This window comes from Chelon labrosus (assembly GCF_963514085.1).
Source record: "Chelon labrosus genome assembly, chromosome: 6".
Classification (NCBI taxonomy): Eukaryota; Metazoa; Chordata; class Actinopteri; order Mugiliformes; family Mugilidae; genus Chelon; species Chelon labrosus.
In genome coordinates this window covers 1,023,166-1,043,685 of record NC_140342.1, presented here as the reverse complement: position 1 = coordinate 1,043,685, position 20,520 = coordinate 1,023,166, and the positions used below count along the sequence as shown (strand labels likewise).

The 20,520-nt window shown below is 40.5% G+C and overlaps 1 protein-coding gene across 4 annotated transcripts; it reads left to right on the top strand.

Annotated features, from left to right (window-relative positions):
• The first annotated feature begins 977 nt into the window (after positions 1–977).
• Positions 978–18,352, top strand: dnajb6a (DnaJ heat shock protein family (Hsp40) member B6a). Of its 4 annotated transcripts, XM_084546203.1 has the most exons (8): positions 978–1,544; positions 3,310–3,412; positions 5,403–5,512; positions 5,711–5,776; positions 7,444–7,554; positions 7,653–7,799; positions 7,996–8,191; positions 14,978–18,352. In XM_084546203.1, the coding sequence occupies exons 2-8, from the start codon at positions 3,348–3,350 to the stop codon at positions 15,081–15,083; spliced, it is 801 nt and encodes a 266-aa protein (XP_084402329.1). In that variant the 5' UTR covers positions 978–1,544; positions 3,310–3,347; the 3' UTR covers positions 15,084–18,352. The 4 variants fall into 4 exon arrangements, 1 of the variants encoding a protein (XP_084402329.1); XR_014699105.1 differs by having other exon boundaries at positions 7,653–8,191; XR_014699106.1 differs by lacking the exon at positions 978–1,544 and adding an exon at positions 1,644–1,686 and having other exon boundaries at positions 7,653–8,191.
• The last annotated feature ends 2,168 nt before the right edge of the window (positions 18,353–20,520 follow it).

The window sequence follows — 20,520 nt, the reverse complement described above, 5'->3', positions numbered from 1 at the left end:
CTTCCACGATTCAAAAGCTGTCCTCTCTGCCATCTTGCCGGCAGTTCGAAAACACTCACACACACACACACACACACACACACACACACACACAGGTAACGTAGGTCAGCAGGGCACAGACGCATCATCACAGCGCTGCGCTTCCGCTGACACATCCGCAGGTGGCACAGTACTGTCTGACAAAAAGCAGGCTGCAGTCGGAATTTTTTTTCTTTCCTTATCCGGAGTAATTCTTAAAGCAACGGATTACTTTTTTAAAAAAAATAACGAAGTTACTGATTACTTAACGCACGAAACTAACGCGTTACGTTACAAGTTACACGAAAAAAGTAATTAGAGTACTCTAACGCGTTACTTTGTAAGGCGTTACCCACAACACTGCTAACATTTTCGTCCAGTCTCATCTCGTCAACGACAGCTTACACACGTCTAGTCCACAGACAGTGGTCTAGTCATGTTTTAGTCATCAAAGAGCCATGTTTAGCTCATCGCGTTTAGCTCGTCATGAAAAATAGGGGCGTCAACGAAATAATTATGTCATCGTCATCGTTGACGAAAACACTGATTTCAATTCACTCCTCCCAACCTATATTTGTACATTGTATGAATCCTAGTTTCACTACCATCTCTTGCCACACTGGGTGTACATATGATTGTTGGCTTAGCTCTATTACTATGGGAATTTGAAGATCTCATAAACTGTATAAAGAAATACACATCTAGTCTATCTTTCCTTTGCTTGATTTGCCAAGAACTGCTCATTCCCCTCGATGCAGACATGAGCAGCAGACAAAGGAAGGTAGTAGTTAGCCCACTATTATAAAATATTTAATTAATCACAGTGTTTTCTGACTTATTGTGCACCAGATGTTATGCTTACAGGCAGTTAAACTGTCAGATGCAATCAGTGTGTTTATTATTTTACTCTCTTCAATCCACTACAATGCTAATAATATTTCCAAAAGTTAGTTGGAATAAACAGAGAAATGGTTCAATACTCTTTTCTTTATATATATAGATATCTCTCTCTGCTGCGCCTGCACGCCCCCGAATCTTAGATATCTAGAGCCTCTTTCTGGATTCCCTTCCCAGCCATGTTCCCAGCATCCCAGCTAATAGTGTCTCTTCCGGTTTCCCGGCGTACCTAGCAGCTGGTTGTTGGCTTTTGTCTCTGCGGTGCGTTCAAGTACAACGTTTCGGCTCAGGGATGGGCGACGAGTGGCGACGTTACATAGTCCTTCGTTGCCGGTAGTTCTTTGCAGTCGGGTCTGTATGACTGTACCATTCCATTATTTACTGGTAGTATTATTTGTTTGTTCCTATGGGCAAAGCCTATTGTGTCCGGGAGGCGGCGATAAGGCACCTTTCGGTTTTATTAAACAGATAACAAGAATAGGATGAAGAAGAAACAGGACGCTGGGTCTAATACTCTGTCTACTGCCAGTCATGAATAAAACTTGTTTATCTTCTGTGGTCACCTACAAAACAGACTCCGTGTCTGTCTAGACATCTGCTAAAACCACGGACGGTTGCATTTGAACTAGGTAAGACTGTTTGACAGCACTAATAATCGGACCAAAAATGTTTAATGCCGAATGGAGCTAAGCTATTGTTTTAATCCCACAGCCTTGGGTTCACATCTACCGCCACTCAAATCATCATTTCAATGAGGTTGCATTTCCCACGGTGGGTATGCGAAATATTTAGAGTTTAAAATTCTTCCTGTTAACGGTACGGTTGTTTCTTTTCAGTCTCGTTAGTCAGGTAGCAGTAGGGGGTCATAGTTACGCAAACGCTCCTCATAAAGCTGAAACGATGATCAGGTTTAGAAGCTTGGCGTAAAACTCCTACAGCAATAAAACATGGGGGAAAACACCTTCATAAGAAGTTATGCACTGTCATCAAAGATGTCAGGCACACTTAATAAGTAGGACGCATTTTAAAATTTGAATGAAGTTTGTGCTGTACTATACAAGAAATACAGGTATTACATCATGAAAAAAATAATTCCGATAACAAGTCATGGCAGTCCTCAACAAAGAATTCTTTATAATTTAAGGGCATTGAGTAAGCAAAATATGAGATTTTCTCGAATGTTCTAACATTCTGGCCAGTTAAATATGTATTTCTGTGTGTTCAGTTCACATTCAATTTCTAAAGCGGCAAAAGCTAGTTGATAAACAATTCAAAGGATACAATTTTTTGTCCTTGTGTGTAAGTCTCATTTGTCAATTTATTATAGTAAAGTTGTTTTGTTTTGTCTGTTTAGAAACACAATTACAATATTGTTAAAAATACAAAAAAGAGATGATATTTTGCTGTAGAGACCACTATTACCCACAGAGACAACAAGCCTTATCCATCAATGTTTTACTGATATGAAGTAAATGGACTATTGGCAGTAACCCTGTGAGCCTCCAGAGATTCTGTATGCCATGTAGGTCACAACACAGATGTCAGATTTGTGCAGTGACTCGTCCATGACAATACTGGACCGAGCAGGTATCTTCTTGTCACTGTGTCATTTTGCAACTTCATTCAAATCTTTAGTGCTTGTGGTAAACACGCTAAAACTGTGTCAGCAGCCGTATTCCAATGATAGTCTTACTTTGCTTGTATAAGGGTTTAGATGAGTTTCAGCAGATTTGGTGCATTCAGAATGACTGCTTTTGGTATTAGTTGGGGCAGAGGGCTACATAGCATACCAGTTTAACAGGTAAACACAACACAGAAGTCACATATAACTTTTGAGTCATGGATGGTGGAGACTTCAAGTTCAACAATACTCATTTATTTCTGCAATAAATACCATAATAGCATGCTTTTGATGAGAAGAAGAACAGTCCTTGTCCTGTCAGAGCAGTATCAGAACTGGATTACATGAATACAGTTGTTTTAAAAAATAAGAATAAACTTGTGCTTAGTAGATAGGAAGATTTGAAAAACAAAATGTAAAAACCTTTGAAGTTCAATGATATTAACCACACTGCTACACAATAAGTGGAAGCAACCACCAGTTACTGATGTAAACATTTAGTTTATCTATTATGTCGAAGGTAGGTAAAGAGGGTGATAACAAATTTAAATGGTAATAACTTCAAAATTGTAGTGCAGGTTATAACATTCGTGAATTCATTTTTTTCTGTCTGAAGCTACTGTATTTCACTGATAAATCAAGAATATTAGACAATGCGTTATGTGGTGCTAGCAGTAAGTCAGTCTGATGTTAAATATTTGGCAGAAAAAGTGAAGCGAATGTAAATGTTATCTAGTTATAACACTACTGAGCAGCTCTTCTTGTTCTTTTAGGTCTATCAAGCTCACTGACGTTTCTCCATTTATCCATCATGGTGGACTACTACCAGATTTTGGGAATACGGAGGGGTGCATCTGCAGATGACATAAAGAAAGCGTGAGTTCATAAAGTGTTAAAATGTTCTCTCATCTGTCAAACAGTAGAGAATATATCTGCACAGGGATTTTAGGTAACATCAGGCTGTAACTGGCATAAAGAGTTGAGTCTAACATGCAGATATGGGTTTAGCTAAACCAGAGAGCCATAAGTTTCATTTCAGTAGATGATTTATTTAATTCTGGTGAACCTGTAAAAAAAAATGTAATCATCACCACTGGGTCAGGAGCATTGTACCGCTGCAAACCTACACTCTACCATCATTTTATCCCACTGGTCAGTAAAAGCTAGTTGGTCCTCTGGTGCGGTAAGGTTGTATGTTGTGTTTGCAGGTGACGATTGTTCTTGCACGTGCAAACATAACTAACGACTTGGTAAGCAGTTATGGCGTTACACTTCTTCACATATTGCAAACGTTATGAACACCACAGTACAACAGTGCATTAACTTAAAGCGGAACTACTGTTTTTTACAACCATATAACTTTGGTGTCATTTTTAGTCCTTCGGAAGATATTTAGCTCCAGCGGAGCGCCGCATATCCTTATGGTGGGAGTGATCGGGGCACCGAAACGCAGCCTCTAAATAACGCATTATCTGCCGCGAAACCCGTTCATTTCACCAATATTTTGTTATGATACGCTAGTGATAGTGATATCCCCGATGAGTCTGGAGTTCCACTGGTGTCCTCTTCCTCCTGAAGTCAGTAAACAGGGGCCTAATTTACGAAGACTTGCGTGGATTTCCTTCTAAAACGTGTCGCACGCTCAGATTTAGAAGCATTTCTACTTTGTACATTCCAATCGAGGGTACCTGACCCCTCGCTGTCCACGCCCCTTTTAAATATGCAACTCCCTGTCCACGCCCCTTTTAAATATGCAAATTATATTTAAATTTACCCTGCACCTGAGATTCCCCTCTCTGCGTGATCAGAAAACAAAAACATAAGAATGAATAAGACAGGAAAAAAGAAGAACTTCACAGAAAGCAAATTGGAGACGCTACTCACTGGAGTGGAGATGCGCAAAAATGTGTTCTTTGGCACGCTGCCACAATGTTGGTTAGTTGCATTTGCGCATCACATATGATCTGTACATTGATCGAATGAAAACGTTTCCTGTTGACATTTACAAATTCATGCGATGGCGCTTTTATAGCAACGTGTGCGCAGTCGATAGCTCCAATACATTCAAAACCGTCTCTCGCTGCAAATTGCTCTTCAATGTTGACCTGTTCAGATGCATTGTATGGGAATTTGATATACCTGGCTGACATGCGGATAATTCCGTCCCACACTGCTGGCATGGCTCTGCTCAGGGTTGACCGGCACAGTCCCGATCGGTCGGAGTAATAGTTTTCACATTTATGACAGTTTCCCGGCATCACCTCTAAGTGTCTGCAATATATAAGGATCGACATCTGTAGAACCCAGCGTACGCCAGCCATGTCGTTGGCGTAGGCATGTACAAAGTACCTGGACATTTCACTCTTGATACATCTGAACTTTTACGTGCGCAAGTACGTGTGGAACGTTTTTGTACGCACGCAACCTTCGTACGTGAGGCCCCAGCTCCTTTGTCTTGTCCACATTTAGGAGTAGGTAGTTTGCCTGTGACCACTCGACAAAGTCTCAGATCAGTGTCCTATACTCCACCTTCTGTCCATCTCTAATACACCCAACCACTGCAGAGTCATCAGAGAACTTCTGCAAGTGGCAGGAAGCAGAGCTGTACTGGAAATCAGAGGTGTGAAGGGTGAAAAGAAATGGAGACAGGACAGTCCCCCGTGATGCCATTTCAAATAGAATTCCATTGCCACCATACACTTAACAATACATGAGACACTATAATTGTAAATGTAACTTACTGAGAAAAGCTGATGTTTTCTTCCAGTTCACTTTATCATGACAGAAAAAGTCATGAATAAAATAAAATGAAAGATGTCTCTTTGCATATTTCTTTTGTACCAACAACACTTGTGTCCTGGTGCAGGTACAGAAGGCTGGCCCTGAGGTGGCACCCTGATAAAAACCCTGAAAACAAGGAGGAGGCTGAGAAGAAATTTAAAGAGCTGTCGGAGGCTTATGAAGTCCTGTCAGATGGTTTGTATCATAGTTGTCTGCGTGAGCCTGCGAATATCTGCCAGACACTAGTAACTATCCTAGAGACAAGGAATAAAGCTCATACCAACAGCACAGGGTGTGAGGGGAGCAGATTAGTTCAGATCTAACATACATTTTCTTTTCAGTGGTCATGGTCTTACTCATTACTTACTTATTACTTACACTTTTGTGTTCCAGCCAACAAGAGGAGCCTATACGATCGTTACGGCAAAGAGGGGCTGACAGGGAGTAACAGAGGAAGAGGTAAGTGTTACTTTTCAACCTTAAGACCTACGAGTCAAGTAGAGTTAACACTTTGAAGGGCCGTTCAAGACTAAGGTTAAAGGCAATTTAAGGTAAAGGTTTAGGTTAGGCTACTTCATTGAGACAACCAAGCAAGGAGCAATGGATGCATTATGTCAGTGAATTCCTTCAGATAGCCATACAAATGTTTGTCTTTTAACTTTATATTTTTTCAAATATGAGATGAAGCTCACAATTACAGTGCATCCGGAAAGTATTCACAGCACTTCACCTTTTCCACATTTTGTTATGATACAGCCTTATACCAAAATGGATTAAAAATTTCTTTTTGAGAATTTTGCAAATTTATTAAAAATAAAACACTAAGAAATCACATGTACGTAAGTATTCACAGCCTTTGCCATGAAGCTCAAAATTGAGCTCGGGTGCCTCCTGTTTCCACTGATCATCCTTGACATGTTTCTACAGCTTAATTAGAGTCCATCTGTGGTAAATTCAGTTGATTGGACATGTTTTAGAAAGGCACATATTTGTCTATATAAGGTCCCACAGTTAATGTTGCATTAGGGCTGGGCGATATATCGATAAAAAAATATATATCGATATAAAAAATATATTTTTTATGCGATATGGAATTAGACTATATCGCGTATATCAGTTCAAATTTGCGCTGTGATCCTTGCTCCAGGCAAGCTGCTGACACGGAGCTCTCTGCACTGCTCCCCGCGCCCCCGCCCCTCCTATTTAATGCACAAAGGAGGAGTGCAACAACGTCTGAGGAGAAATTGGTTAAAGTCGACTTTAAAAAAAAAAAAAGTTTGGGCTGCCGACACGTCTTGTCCGTACTCGGACCAGGACTGCTAGCATTAACAGCTCTTATAAGAGCTGTTAATGCTAGCAGTCATTTATAAAATACATTTGTCAGTAGCAGTAGCCTGTGTTCAAGCTTCAATTATATTGCAGAAAAGCCTCTGTGGCTTCTTTTTTGTGAGATGCTATAATATGCATTCAGGTCAAGAATATAGGTTTCATGGTAGCACAGCATTACTTTATACGTACTGTGTTTTTATGCATGACATCATCAACTAGTCAACGTCAAGTCGACTTTCACCACATATTAATTGACTGAAAAAAAAAACAGACTGGGGCCATGGTCCATCTTTCAGCAGGACAACGACCCTAAGCTCATAGCCAAGATATCAAAGGACTGGCGTGTGGTATGCCAAGCTTGTGGCATCATATTAAAAAAGACTTGAGGCTGTAATTGCTCCCAAAGGTGCATCAACAAAGTGAATACTTATGTACACCTGATTTCTTAGTTTTTTTATTTTTAATAAATTTGCAAAAATCTCAAAAAAATAATAAATAAATCATATTGCCATTATGTGTTGTTGTATGTAGAATTTTGAGGGAAAAAAAAAATATTTAATCCATTTTGGAATAAGGCTGTAATATAACAAAATGTGGAAAAAGGGGAGCACTGTACATGTTGACAGTATCTGATAATGTGCAGAGGCTTTGTTTGTTTGTTTAATGCTTCTTGGAATGGAATCCAACTGATGGAATAAACACTGACATAGCAGCATCAGATGCATTATTAATTTATTAATTTATTTGCCTTTGGTCTAGGTTTGTAAACATCACTTTGCATTGACACAATGTTTCAGGGGGTCATTTCCATAATGGAGAGCATTTCCGTGAAACGTTCACATTCCGTAACCCAGAAGATGTCTTTAGAGAATTCTTCAGTGGCAGAGACCCATTTGCAGATTTTTTCGGTAAGACATAAAAATCCAAGTAAATCAGTTGCTACATCACAAGCATGCGCTTGAAGAGTTTTAACTTGAAGCAAATGTTGTTTGTCCTGTCCTCTTAGGTCCAGATCCATTTGCTAATGATCCATTTTACAGCAGTGCACAGCAGCACCAAAGTCGTCAGATTCGCAGCCGAGTAGGTGACCCGTTTTTAGGAGGTTTTGTTGGTGTTCCTCCCTTTGGTCCTGGATTCTCACATTTTGACTCAGGTACGAAATGCACCAGTGATTGTATAAGAATGATAAGCATGTTCCACTATAGACCAAACAAGCCACTTGGCAAGGCAGAGCAAGAAATTTGCCTGTATTATTTAATTATCCTTATTCTTTTTATTGTTATTATTAGTTACTCAAAGTTCCAAACCAGTGTTACCTGTTTAGGTGAGACTCTCTCCTGTTTGCTTAGGCTTCAGTTCTTTCAACTCCATGAGTTCCATGGGTCACATAGGCCACTTGACAAACATGGGCAGTCTGTCAGGTGGAGGCTTCACCTCATTCTCTTCAGCCTCGGTTGAAGGAGGAGCTGGAGGAAACATGCATAGCTTTCGTTCTGTGTCCACCTCCACGAAGATCATCAATGGCAGGAAGATCACTACTAAAAGGTAGAAATTTACCAAATAAAATATCATAATGAGGAGCAGCTGTGAGTTGAAACAGATGGAGTGCATTGTGGTTTTAGACTGGCTTTGAATGACTTTGGATTGTTTCAAAGTCAACTAATATCTGTTGAAAGTCGTGTCGACGTCGACTAGTCGATGTGTAGTGTGAGGCACGTGTAGTGTCTCACACAAAAGAGGCTACGGAGGCTTTTCTGCAAGGTAATTGAAGCTTGAACACAGGCTACTGTCGGCCGTAGACCACGTTAACACCATAAACACCGTCAGTCTGACACTTCTAATATGTGGCTTCTAATAATGGCTCTCAGGAAAAAAAAAAAAAAAAAAAACACCCTCTACAACCACAGCAACAATGTCAACTAGCAGAACACAACATAACTGAGCATAATCACATGAGCTTATCAATACTGTGCGCTGCCAATATATATAGCCTATATAAACTGGCACCGTCAATAATAGCATTTAATAGTACTTCACAGCGTGTTGTAAGATACATCCCCTTCAGACCTGCATTTTTTCTGCTAGGCAAAATTTGTTTTGATTTTAATTCCTCTCTAACATAGAAACAAAGGGTTTTTTTAGTAGTATTTTTTCGTGTCCATTACATTACAATCACTTCCAATACATTACCATAGTTTTTTTTTTTTTGTTTGTTTTATTAGGCTAACAAACTGATCAAACATTTACTTGGAATGGAACTGGAACTAGCCCTAGAGAAGACATCACCTTGAGGATATTTTCATGTATCCTCATTTTTGATGAGCAGGCTTGAAGCAGTTTCGGTGGAGACCTTAAATCCTGAACCGGTCGGAAATAGATGCTGTGTTTCTGGAGACATACTCTGTTTTCCACGTTGTGCTGACCCTGTTTTATGGACTCTCACCAGACAATGGGCCACATTCATCTTGAAATAGAGGAGATCCAGGATGTCTTTTGTCCGGATATTGGCCCTCTTGGCATCCAGACTATACTCGAACCAACTGTTGGCCACAGCCAGGTCAAAAGCATGTGTGGTCATTCTCAGGGTCCACTTTTTTGACTGGATTTCTGTACAGTACAGACTGACAGGTACGGACCACAGTACTGCCCATTGCTTCAATTGTATAGCTTAACCACCTCTGGACAAGACACCATCAAAAATCTTGCCTTCTTTTTGTCCCACCGCTGCACTTCAATGATTGTAGTGAATTGCCTGTGATGCCACTTGATCTCTTCCTTCCTGGTTACTGTCGAGGCATTTCTTCTGCCCAGTTTGACATCAAAGGGTCCAAAATAATCAACACCTAAATAATCACGTGGTTTCTTTGGATGGCATTACCTTGGCCTCCAGTACTACTGTGAAAAACCTTGGTGTTATATATGATGAGGATATGTCCTTTAAATGTCACATAAAGCAAGTGACCAGGACTGCCTTCTTTCACCTGCGTAATATCGTCAAAATTAGAAACATCCTGTCTCAGAGTGATGCTGAAAAACTAGTTCATGCATTTGTGTCTTCCAGGCTGGATTACTGTAATTCATTACTGTCTGGCTGTCCAAATGGCTCTTTAAAAAGACAAGAATTGATTCAAAATTCCACGGTAAGAGCATTGACAGGAATTAGCAAGAGCAGAGGTTGCGCTAGACTTTTTCGTTGTCGGTCATTTTGACTGACAAGGTCATAAAAATTGCGTCATAATCTATTTTTACCCGTCATTTTAATTTTAATTTTTTAAAAATGACAATAAAGACATATTCAATAGCATTTCCTTTTCATTAAAGTTTCATTAACTTTAAGTACTTCTTTCAGAACAATATCTACTTTAAATGGTAACCAAAAAAAAAATAAAAGTTTCGGCTGCCGACACGTCTTGTCCGTACTCGGGAACAGAACTGCTAGCGTAAACAGCTCTTGGACGGTACCGTAGGGCTGAAGTGCTTCAGTGGTATGCAGATTCCATTTTGGTAGCCGTTAGCTGCATAGACATAGACATATATACATATATATTGTATATGGTCTATGGCAGCAGTTCCCAAACTTTTTTGCCCGCGCACCCCCTCCAGAGCATGTGCTAACGCTGAAGTTACGTCAAAACAACTTCGATGTGCGTCTCCCACTTCCGGGTTCCTCTTCTTCTTCTACTTCTTTTTGACGTTGCAGTTCCGGATACAAAAGTCTGACGTGTGGTATATGGACGTACAGTGTGAGCAGTCAAGTCGTATCAGAGCATCAGGCCGTATAGTGTGAGAACATGATTCGTGGGCTGTGAACTTTTGAACTCAGCGATCTAGTCGTGCAGTTTGAGATGGAGCTGAATCAAAGGATTTAAAATATCTTCCAGTGTATGCCTGGCCTTAGTTGCGCATATACGGTGCGTAGAAGAAGATAACTTCTTCTCCGCCATTGCATTTTGCATCTCGCCCACCCCCTAGAGGCAGTTCACGCACCTCCAGGGGTGCGCACACCACACTTTGGGAATCCCTGGTCTATGGTTAGCCGAGCTCTGACGTGTGCATCAGTGTAATCGGTGTACCAGGAAATCGTGCACCGACAAAAGTTCCACGATGTTTGGAACTCAAACTTCGATGAGAGACAAGAGCCAATTAATGAGGTCAATCGCCACCAAGTGGTCAGGGGTGTGAATTGCAATCTGTCAAAATGACGGACGGCCTTCAGATTTTTCCGTCATATTTAAAAAAAAAAAAAACGGTCAATGACGCAAAATATTCGGTTAACGCGACCCCTGAGCAAGAGAGATCATATTACTCCAGTTTTAGCTTCTCTTCACTGGCTCCCTTTAAAATTTAGAATAGAATTTAAAATCCTCCTCCTTACATACAAGGCCCTTAAAGGCCTAGCTCCATCATATCTTAAAGACCTCACTGTACCATATCATCCCAACAGATCACTTCGGTCTGAAAGTGCAGGCCTACTTGTGGTTCCTAGAATTTCAAAAAATAGAATGGGAGGCAGAGCTTTCAGCTATCAGGCTCCTCTCCTGTGGAACCAGGTCCCAGTTTGGGTTCTGGAGGCAGACACCCTCTCTACTTTTAAGGTCAGGCTTAAGACTTCCCTTTTTGATCAAGCTTATAAATTAGGGCTGAATGTGACGAAGACAAAGGAACTGGTTGTGGACATGAGGAGAAAAAAGGCTCCAGTGACCCCGTTACCATCCGGGGGGCCCAGGTGGACATTGTGGAGGACTACAAGTATCTGTGAGTGCACATCGACAATAAACTGGACTGGTCAAAGAACACTGAGGCACTCTACAAGAAGGGCCAGAGTCGACTCTACTTTTTGAGGAGACTGAGGTCCCTCAACATCTGTCGGACAATGTTGAGGATGTTCTCTCAGTGTGGTGGCCAGTGCGCTTCTGTACACCGTTGCATGCTGGGGCAGCAGGCTGCGAGCGGCAGACGCAAATAGACTCAACAAACTGATCCGCAAGGCCAGTGATGTTGTCGGGGTGGAGCTGGACTCTTTAACCACAGTGTCAGAGAGGAGGATGCTGGCAAGAGTGGAGACCATCCTGGACAACTCATCTCACCCACTCCACAACACACTGGCCAGTCTAAGGAGTACCTTTAGTAACAGAGTCATTCTAACCAAATGCACCACAGAACGCCAGGAGGAGGTCATTCCTGCCTGTGGCCATCAACCTTTATACACTATATTACCAAAAGTATTCGCTCACCTGCCTTTACTCATTCTATGAACTGAAGTGCCATCCCATTCCTAACTCATAGAATTCAATATGATGTCGGTCCACCTTTTGCAGCTATTACAGCTTCAACTCTTCTGGGAAGACTGTCCACAAGGTTGAGGAGAGTGTTTATAGGAATTTTTGACCATTCTTCCAAAAGCGCATTGGTGAGGTCACACACTGATGTTGGTCGAGAAGGCCTGGCTCTCAGTCTCCGCTCTAATTCATCCCAAAGGTGTTCTATCGGGTTCAGGTCAGGACTCTGTGCAGGCCAGTCAAGTTCATCCACACCAGACTCTGTCATCCACGTCTTTATGGACCTTGCTTTGTGCACTGGTGCACAGTCATGTTGGAAGAGGAAGGGGCCCGCTCCAAACTGTTCCCACAAGGTTGGGAGCATGGAATTGTCCAAAATGTTTTGGTATCCTGAAGCATTCAATGTTCCTTTCACTGGAACTAAGGGGCCAAGCCCAGCTCCTGAAAAACAACCCCATACCATAATTCCTCCTCCACCAAATTTCACAGTTGGCACAATGCAATCTGAAATGTACCGTTCTCCTGGCAACCTCCAAACCCAGACTCGTCCATCAGATTGCCAGATGGTAAAGCGTGATTCATCACTCCAGAGAACGCGTCTCCACTGCTCTAGAGGCCAGTGGCGGCGTGCTTTACACCATTGCATCCGACGCCTTGCATTGCACTTGGTGATGTGTGGCTTGGCTGCAGCTGCTCGGCCATGGAAACCCATTCCATGAAGCTCTCTGCGTACTGTACTTGGGCTAATCTGAAGGTCACATGAAGTTTGTAGCTCTGTAGCAATTGACTGTGCAGAAAGTCGGCGACCTCTTTGCACTATGCGCTTCAGCATCCGCTGACCCCTCTCCGTCACTTTACGTGGCCTACCACTTCGTGGCTGAGTTGCTGTTTTTCCCAAACGCTTCCATTTTGTTATAATAGAGCTGACAGTTGACTGTGGAATATTTAGGAGCGAGGAAATTTCACGACTGGATTTGTTGCACAAGTGGCATCCTATGACAGTTCCACGCTGGAATTCACTGAGCTCCTGAGAGCGGCCCATTCTTTCACAAATGTCTTGTTTCACAGTCTGCATGCCTGAGTGCTTGAATTTATACACCTGGGGCCAGGCCAAGTGATTAGAACACCTGATTCTGATCATTTGAATGGGTGAGCGAATACTTTTGGTAATATAGTGTAACTCCTCCTGCTGAGTGTTGGTCACTCTTAACACCTTTAACACTTCAGACGCTGTTAATTTATTTGCAACCTCTTACCTCTGTATATTGTGAATACTTGTGCAATATTGTTTCTTTTACTTTAAATACATCTTACTTTATTTTTTATATATTTTTGTATTACTTTTATTCTATTGTATTTGTATTTCCATTAACTAGCAGCTGTCACTTTATGGGAGCAACAGCAAAAAAACTATTTCCTTGAAGGATTAATAAAGTATTCTGATTCTGATTCTGATTCTGAACCATCCCTTAGTTATGCTGCTATAGGCCTGGCTTCTGGGGCACGATGCACCAAACACATGTCCTCTTCTCTCTCCTCTCTCGCGTCCTCCACTTTCTTTTCTCTGGCACAGAGCTCTTGTCCTCCAACTTCCTATATACTACTAGTCATGCAAATCTGTGCTATTACTGTATAGTATGTTAACTGCTGTGTGTGCCCCCCACAACAACTCCAGGCCAGTGTTTCTGGCCTGGAGTTGTGTGTTTCCTGTGGAGCTCCATACTACAGTACATCTGTTGTTGTGGTCTCATCAACCTGCCCAGTCTTCATGGCCTCCTGCAGTTATCCACTCCTACCTGAATGAACAATTCTCCAACCTGCCTATGATTCCTCTTACATTTTCAAACTGTCATGTAACATCATCAGTTTGTATCATAAGATTCCACATGTACGCTTTAGTCAGATATGTGTATCTAAGACAGATGTATGTTTATCTTGCTGTTCTCTTCTCTCTTTCTTCTGTCTGTACCCGGCTGGCCTTAGGCAGATGGGTCCCTCCATATGAGCTGGGTTCTGCTCAAGGTTTCTTCCTGTTAAAAGGGAGTTTTTCCTTGCCACCGTCGCCTTCAGGCTTGCTCTGGGGGTTTCAGGCCGGGTTTTGTAAAGCGTCTTGAGACAATTTGTATTGTTATTGACGCTATATAAATAAAATTGAATTGAACTGAATTGAACCTACATTGGTGAAAGGTAGTTTATCTGGTACAGTGCGGTCTTCTGACAGGTTTGCCGTTTGTTGCAGACCAACTTGACCTTTTAGTCGTCTACAGACTGTGCACTGTTAAAAAGTCTCCTTATGGCTGATGTTGGCTGAGGAATCCAAAATTTTTGTCTTAATTGTGACAACATGTAGTTGTGACTGCAGTGCCCAATTTTGTCATGAATATCATGCAAGATGAGAGTGGCAACTCATCCACCGACTCTCATACTGCTATCCTGTAGAGTGGGGTCAAGCTTGTAAAGCTGACTATTTCTTTTGACAGTCAGATCTTTGCGGAGTGTCTTAACTTCTTCAGGAGACCATTGATTTTGACTGTATTTAATGACTTCTGTCTCCACGGTCATGAGATGTTCAGAGGAAAGCGTTTTTTTTCCCATCCTTGATTTGTATTTGTTGTATTTGTCGGAGATTACACCAAAGTTAGTAATAGTCATAGAAGCAGTAGCAGGATTAGTGGTGGCAGCAATGGTAGACATCAGCTGGGGCAGACCTCGACATTGTTTACAGCATATACCAAAACATTATGCAGAATTTTGATTTCAGTGATATCTAAAGTTTAATTCGGAATATTCCTTTAGGCATTGCCAAGTCATGTGTAAAAGATTTATCACACTATTGTAGTTTTACATTTCTGGAGTCTTGAATCCGTATAAACTGAGAGGTGTATAGTCCAGTCCTTGTAAAATATGGTATGGAGTTAATTTACTTGTCACAGAAGCACTGTAAATCCAACCTCTGCTAATGAAATGTTTTTTTCTTGACTGAGGTAGATGCAAATTTTCGTTTATCATCATCTAAAGTTTCTCCCCTCTTTCTTGTCCTATCTTCTGTCAGAATTGTTGAAAACGGTCAGGAACGGGTGGAGGTGGAAGAAGATGGGCAGCTGCGGTCATTAACCGTTAATGGTAAGGAGCAGCTGCTGCAAATCGGACATAAGTGAAGACACAAACATCATCTGCTGTGGAAAGTTTTCCTCCGCACCAACATTCCAACCACCTTGGGATCAAACCAGAAGGAGAAATGCAACAAATGTAATAATATAATGCCACAATGTTAGTCGGATGTACATAGTTAAGTTGTTCTTGTTCATTCTTGTGCTTGTCCCATCCCTGCAGACTCTTCTTTGTTAACCAATGACTCAAATCAGAGGGTTTGGATACAGACTTTGCTAGGCTTTTTTATTCCCCTCCCCCCAACTATGTTCTAATAGCAATGTGTTTTATGTTTATTTAATTATGCATGTACTCCTGTTTATGTTGAGTCTTAATAGTGCACCTTTATTTTGATTCATAATTGATGGAAGGCTGTCTCTCTGTTAGTGATTTAGTGAAATCGCTTCAGATTTTCAAGTTGACCAGTGTTTTCCAGGCATAAAAGACAATATTACAAGGAAGCAACTGCATTACATTATGCAGTGAACTGTTTAAAGGTAATTGCAGAGCTGTCCTGGTCCTCAGTTTTCTTGGACATTTATTACTTTACTCATGCAGTTCCACAGGCCTACATCACATCACATCACATCACTGAGGTGTTCTTGAGTAAGTGACATTCAAAGTGTAACAAGTCTGAATTAATATCATCCTTCCAGAGTTTTAAGTTGACAAATGGCTTCATTGCATAACACTAAGCATGCTGTTGTATCCACAGAATGCTAGTGTGAAGGCACAGTACAAGTATTAAACACTACATTTCTTGATGACCATAAATTACACATTTTAACTTTTAAAGATAAATCTGGATAAGCTACCTGGAGTACAGGTAACCGCATAGAAAATGATGCCGTGGCCTGTACTCTTTCCCTTTTTAAATTTAACATTTAACATTTGTCATTTTTAATATATTTTTACATTGTGAAACATATTGTAATGTATGTTTATTTCTATTTGATAATTCTCCGCTATGTAATCTACACATCATTCTTTGCCTGTATTCTGACATCTGAAATACTGTCTGGTGCTCCATTTATTTCAGCTACCATAATATGAAGCATATTATTATCTGTCATTCATGGTGTTCCTTTTAGATGTAGTGCTTCATCAGTGTATGAGTTAACATGCACACAAATCTAATCAAATTCAGATTTAATTTGGTAGTTGCTCATCTTTTCCTAGTTTTAAGAAATCAAGATAAACTCCCTTGACTGCTGGTACTCACATAGAAAACTGTAGCACGACCTGTATATTTTGTCTCCCTGCGTTTATATCTTTAAAGTTGTTTGCGTCTTTCACAGAGAAATGTAAAGCTATCAAGGCATATTAAAATTATATTAAATACACTCTACAACCCAGGCTAAATGCAAGGTACAATTCCTTAAAAATGGGAATTTCCCAGAAGTCATAGGCTGCAATAACGAATCCTTGTTAATGTGTGCTCCCGTGTAATTTCTTTTAACTGACAGACACTCGAGGAAAACTGAAACCAAATTGTTCAAACTGCGTGCACACCCCAGTTACAGTTTTCAAATGTTAAAAATTGGAACCCATGAGTCCCAGCTTATCCTTAACTCATCTTTACATCCCTCAATTGGAGATGATGACAATTTAAATGTACCACTGTTTACACATTTGCAACATACCACAAAGAAGGACTTGGATAAAGAGATGCTTTGCATTGTGCCACTTAAAGTATAGTAAAGTATGAATTGAAGTAGACACCTCTGTTTCTTTTATTTTCCCTAGCCTACTGACTAATATGGGGATGTCAAAAAAAGGCAACACAATACAATTCAATAGTATTAGGAAACACAGCCTCCCAAATGGAAAGAACTGTTTCTTTCAGTTATTTTGAACAAATGTTCAATACCACAGCCTTGATGAAGCTAAAATTTAGTGCAGGTCTGTTCTATTAGAATGCATACATGTTCACTATTGTACCACACTTACTGGCAGGGGTCCAATAAACGCAGAATAAATGAGAAGACAAGATAACAGAAGCAAATGAAAATTTGAAAGGTGAGAAATAAAAGGAAATGTGAAATGTACAGTAGTAAAATAGTAAAATAGTACTGAAGTGTGTCTGAACTGTCTCAGTGGTCATCATCTGTTATGTTCTCTGGCTCTCCATTATTCCTGTCAATAACTCTTCCAACTGTCAGTAATATTTATTTGCAGGTCCTTCGCCATCTTAAGCCTTTGGTCTTCAGCAGCAGTATGTTGACACTCATTTTCATGTTTTTTTTTCACAATACCATATTGAATAACTGATGTCATGTCAACAGATTGATTTCGCAAAACAGTAAAGTAATAAAGTTAAAAAATTCAAATAACTATTTGTAGATTTGTGTTCATTTTCATTCAGTTCGTTCCAAACATTTGCCAGCCTTCCTTTTTGTTTACTTCAGCATTGCTTTGTGCAGTTCATCTTAAATGATGTTAAATATGTGCTTTGCTTTTACATTTGTAAAATTTTTCAACAATTTTAATTTTAATACAGAAAATCAAGATTAATTAATTTACCGTATATGGTTCCTTGTTCTTAAGTGGCAAACAAATGTAAATATATACTTAGAGCATTAGAACATGATTCAGGCACTTGTCAACATAGACATTTTCACATTAGACAACATTACGCCACTTCTTCATGGTACCTAATAAAGCAGTTATGCTCAGCGTTCATGCAGAGGTGGACCTTGCAGACCATATGTGACCCTGATTTGACCTGAGACCCCATAAAGGGTTAAAGGACAAGCCATGTGCACTTATCAGAAATGAATTTATACGTTGTTCCAACCATATGTGTATAACTGCTGAAACTACAAAGATGGCCTGAGACAATTCATTTACTATTTAGGCCCAAAACTCACCAGAGAGCCTGACAAAATCACAATAAATCCTCTAACAGAATAACAAGTATTCTGTTTATAACAATTTCCACTGTAAAAGCTTTAGTGAACTTACATGACCTGAAAGTAGAAAATCAAAGCTAGCTTTTCTACTTCCATTGTTATAATAGGCTTATGTGTTTTGTACATTGCAGGCTAGAAGACCTTCCCTCCTGCCAGATTAAACTTCCTGGTGGTATATGGTGAATTATTGTTTCAAATAAAAGGTATCTTACTAAGTTTGAACATATTCGTCCTCCTACTGACTGACTTCTGCTCTCAATCTGTCAATAAGGCAGACTGACTTTAGAGCAGAGTGTACAAATTGTACAATGAAGCACCACAGCAGTGAGCTAACCTGTTGCTTCTGGCCCAAGGCTTCAGTTCAGTTCTATTCAACCTTATTTATATAGTGTCAGTAACAATACAAATTGTGAATCTTTGCAAGAATGGCCTGAAACCCCCAGAGCAAACATTAAGGCCACGGTGGCAACTCATGAGAGTTTGATAATGAATATAAATGAGAGCATAGGTGCATAAACTGTAAACTGACCGCAGTAGTTGTATTACAGGTGAGTAAGTTGCTATAATAACTGAATATAAGCTGTTTCATAGGCAGGTTGGAGGTAGGAGTGGATAACTGTAGGCCATGAAGATTGTACTTTGAGGGAATGCAGTTGTTGTAAACGCATCTCAGTTGTTATCAGGCATGGCTGTGTACTTGAATGAAAATCAACTAGCACACTGCAAGTAGTAGACAGCTATATGTCGCTGTGAACAAAACTGATGTAGGCCCAACAAATGCGCGTAAATAAGCTTGAGGTCGTCAAATCAAATACAGACGAATGCTCAAAGTGAACACGAATGTGGCCACCACCGTGTCGAGCAAGAGTCCAGCTGGAAACAAGCTGTTGATCTGGAGCTGTCCTTGGTGCCGAACGCCTCAATCCAATTAGCCCACCCCGCCCCCTTCCTCCAACCCTCTTATCCTTTTATTCTCTCTTGACCAGCCAGTTCACACTTCTCTTTCCCTATGTGCTGTGTGTTCTTCCTGGTGCAGAAACACATAGACATCCTTCCTGGGACATTTCTTCTCATGCTCCGATAGATTATTATTTATTTTTTTAATCCAAAATGCGAATCCCCGGTCGTCTGTGTATTTTCGGCAGGATTCGCGAATCTACGGCCGAGAGGAGGCGAAGCAGCTAAGATAACTAGGAAAGTAGGCTGCTATGGTGGGACCTCCTGGAAAGCAAAAGTTAGGCTTTCTCCTAAAAAGCTCCACAGAGGTAGGCTACACTGACTTTACTTTACCGAACAAACATTTAATGTATTTAATGTTTGTTTTTGAAAAATGATTCTGTCTACTTTTTTACACTTGATGCGGACTCTGCTTCACACCTGCGAAATCAGTCCAGTTATCCTGCAACTGGTTTAGTCTTTAGTCTGCGTTGATAAAGAAAGAGGAAATAGTGAGCGCGCGCTCGCGGGGGGGGGGGGGGGGGGGGGGGGGGTCATTATAGACAGATGTCTACAATGACACCTGTCAATAACATTTATATTAATTGTAGTTTAATAAACTCAATGCGTAGTTTATACACTGGGTCTTCGTTGTTATTTAGTCTAAGTTGTTTGTTATTTGGGAAACGTGTGTTAATTAACTTTTGAGGGTAAGGCCTGGAAAAGAGTTTATTATAGAATAGTAGCAGCTTGGTTCCTGGGGTAGCTGTGTGACCTATGTGTGTCCCAGGAGAAGACATACAGTCTATAATTAATTAAATCAGACTTTAGCCAAGGGAGCCCAAGCCTATGTCAGGATTTGTGGAACTCCGTTACACAATCAGATAAAGGTCCCGCAGTCACAGGACTTCTAATGGCAACATAAGCCTTTGCATATAACAGGAGCCAAGAGGAGAAAAGTTTCCAATGCTTACATAGATTGTATTCATTATCTGATGGTGGATTAGAACTGATATTCATTAGGCTACTTTAAGAAAACCTACTGAATCACATGTTTAAATATTTAGCTTTTTTTCTTATATAAAAAAGTGGATTTTGGTGAAATCCTTTGTTGAATAAACATACCTTCTACTTATTTAAATGATTTACTGGCAGCTTGTAAGTCGCATTTAATTCTGTACAGCATTTAGCTCATGGGCCACTGTAAAAACAAGATGCACCATGTTAAAGGGGTGTCAGATTTTTATGACTCATGCAAACCGATATGTGACTCTGAAGTGAAAAACTCTGGGTGCAATGGTCCTCTTATTTTGGATTGACATTTCTGGATTGACACGCAAGGAATATCTCGGAGGTTTTAGTTAACAGTATGCGGAAAGGAAGGAGGAACAAGGTAACAAGAACTGCATCAATCCCCTTTTCCTCCCTCTCTTCTCATATGTGTTTAGTGAAATCTTTGCTGAAAGGGTATGGAGCCTTGGTAAGTATGCAAAGGCTGCAAAGTATGCAAGCCTTATGTGGATTATGCTCATTTTATTAAAAATTCTATGAGAATAGGCTATGCAGAACTCAACTGAACTGACTGGCTCTGCTTTAT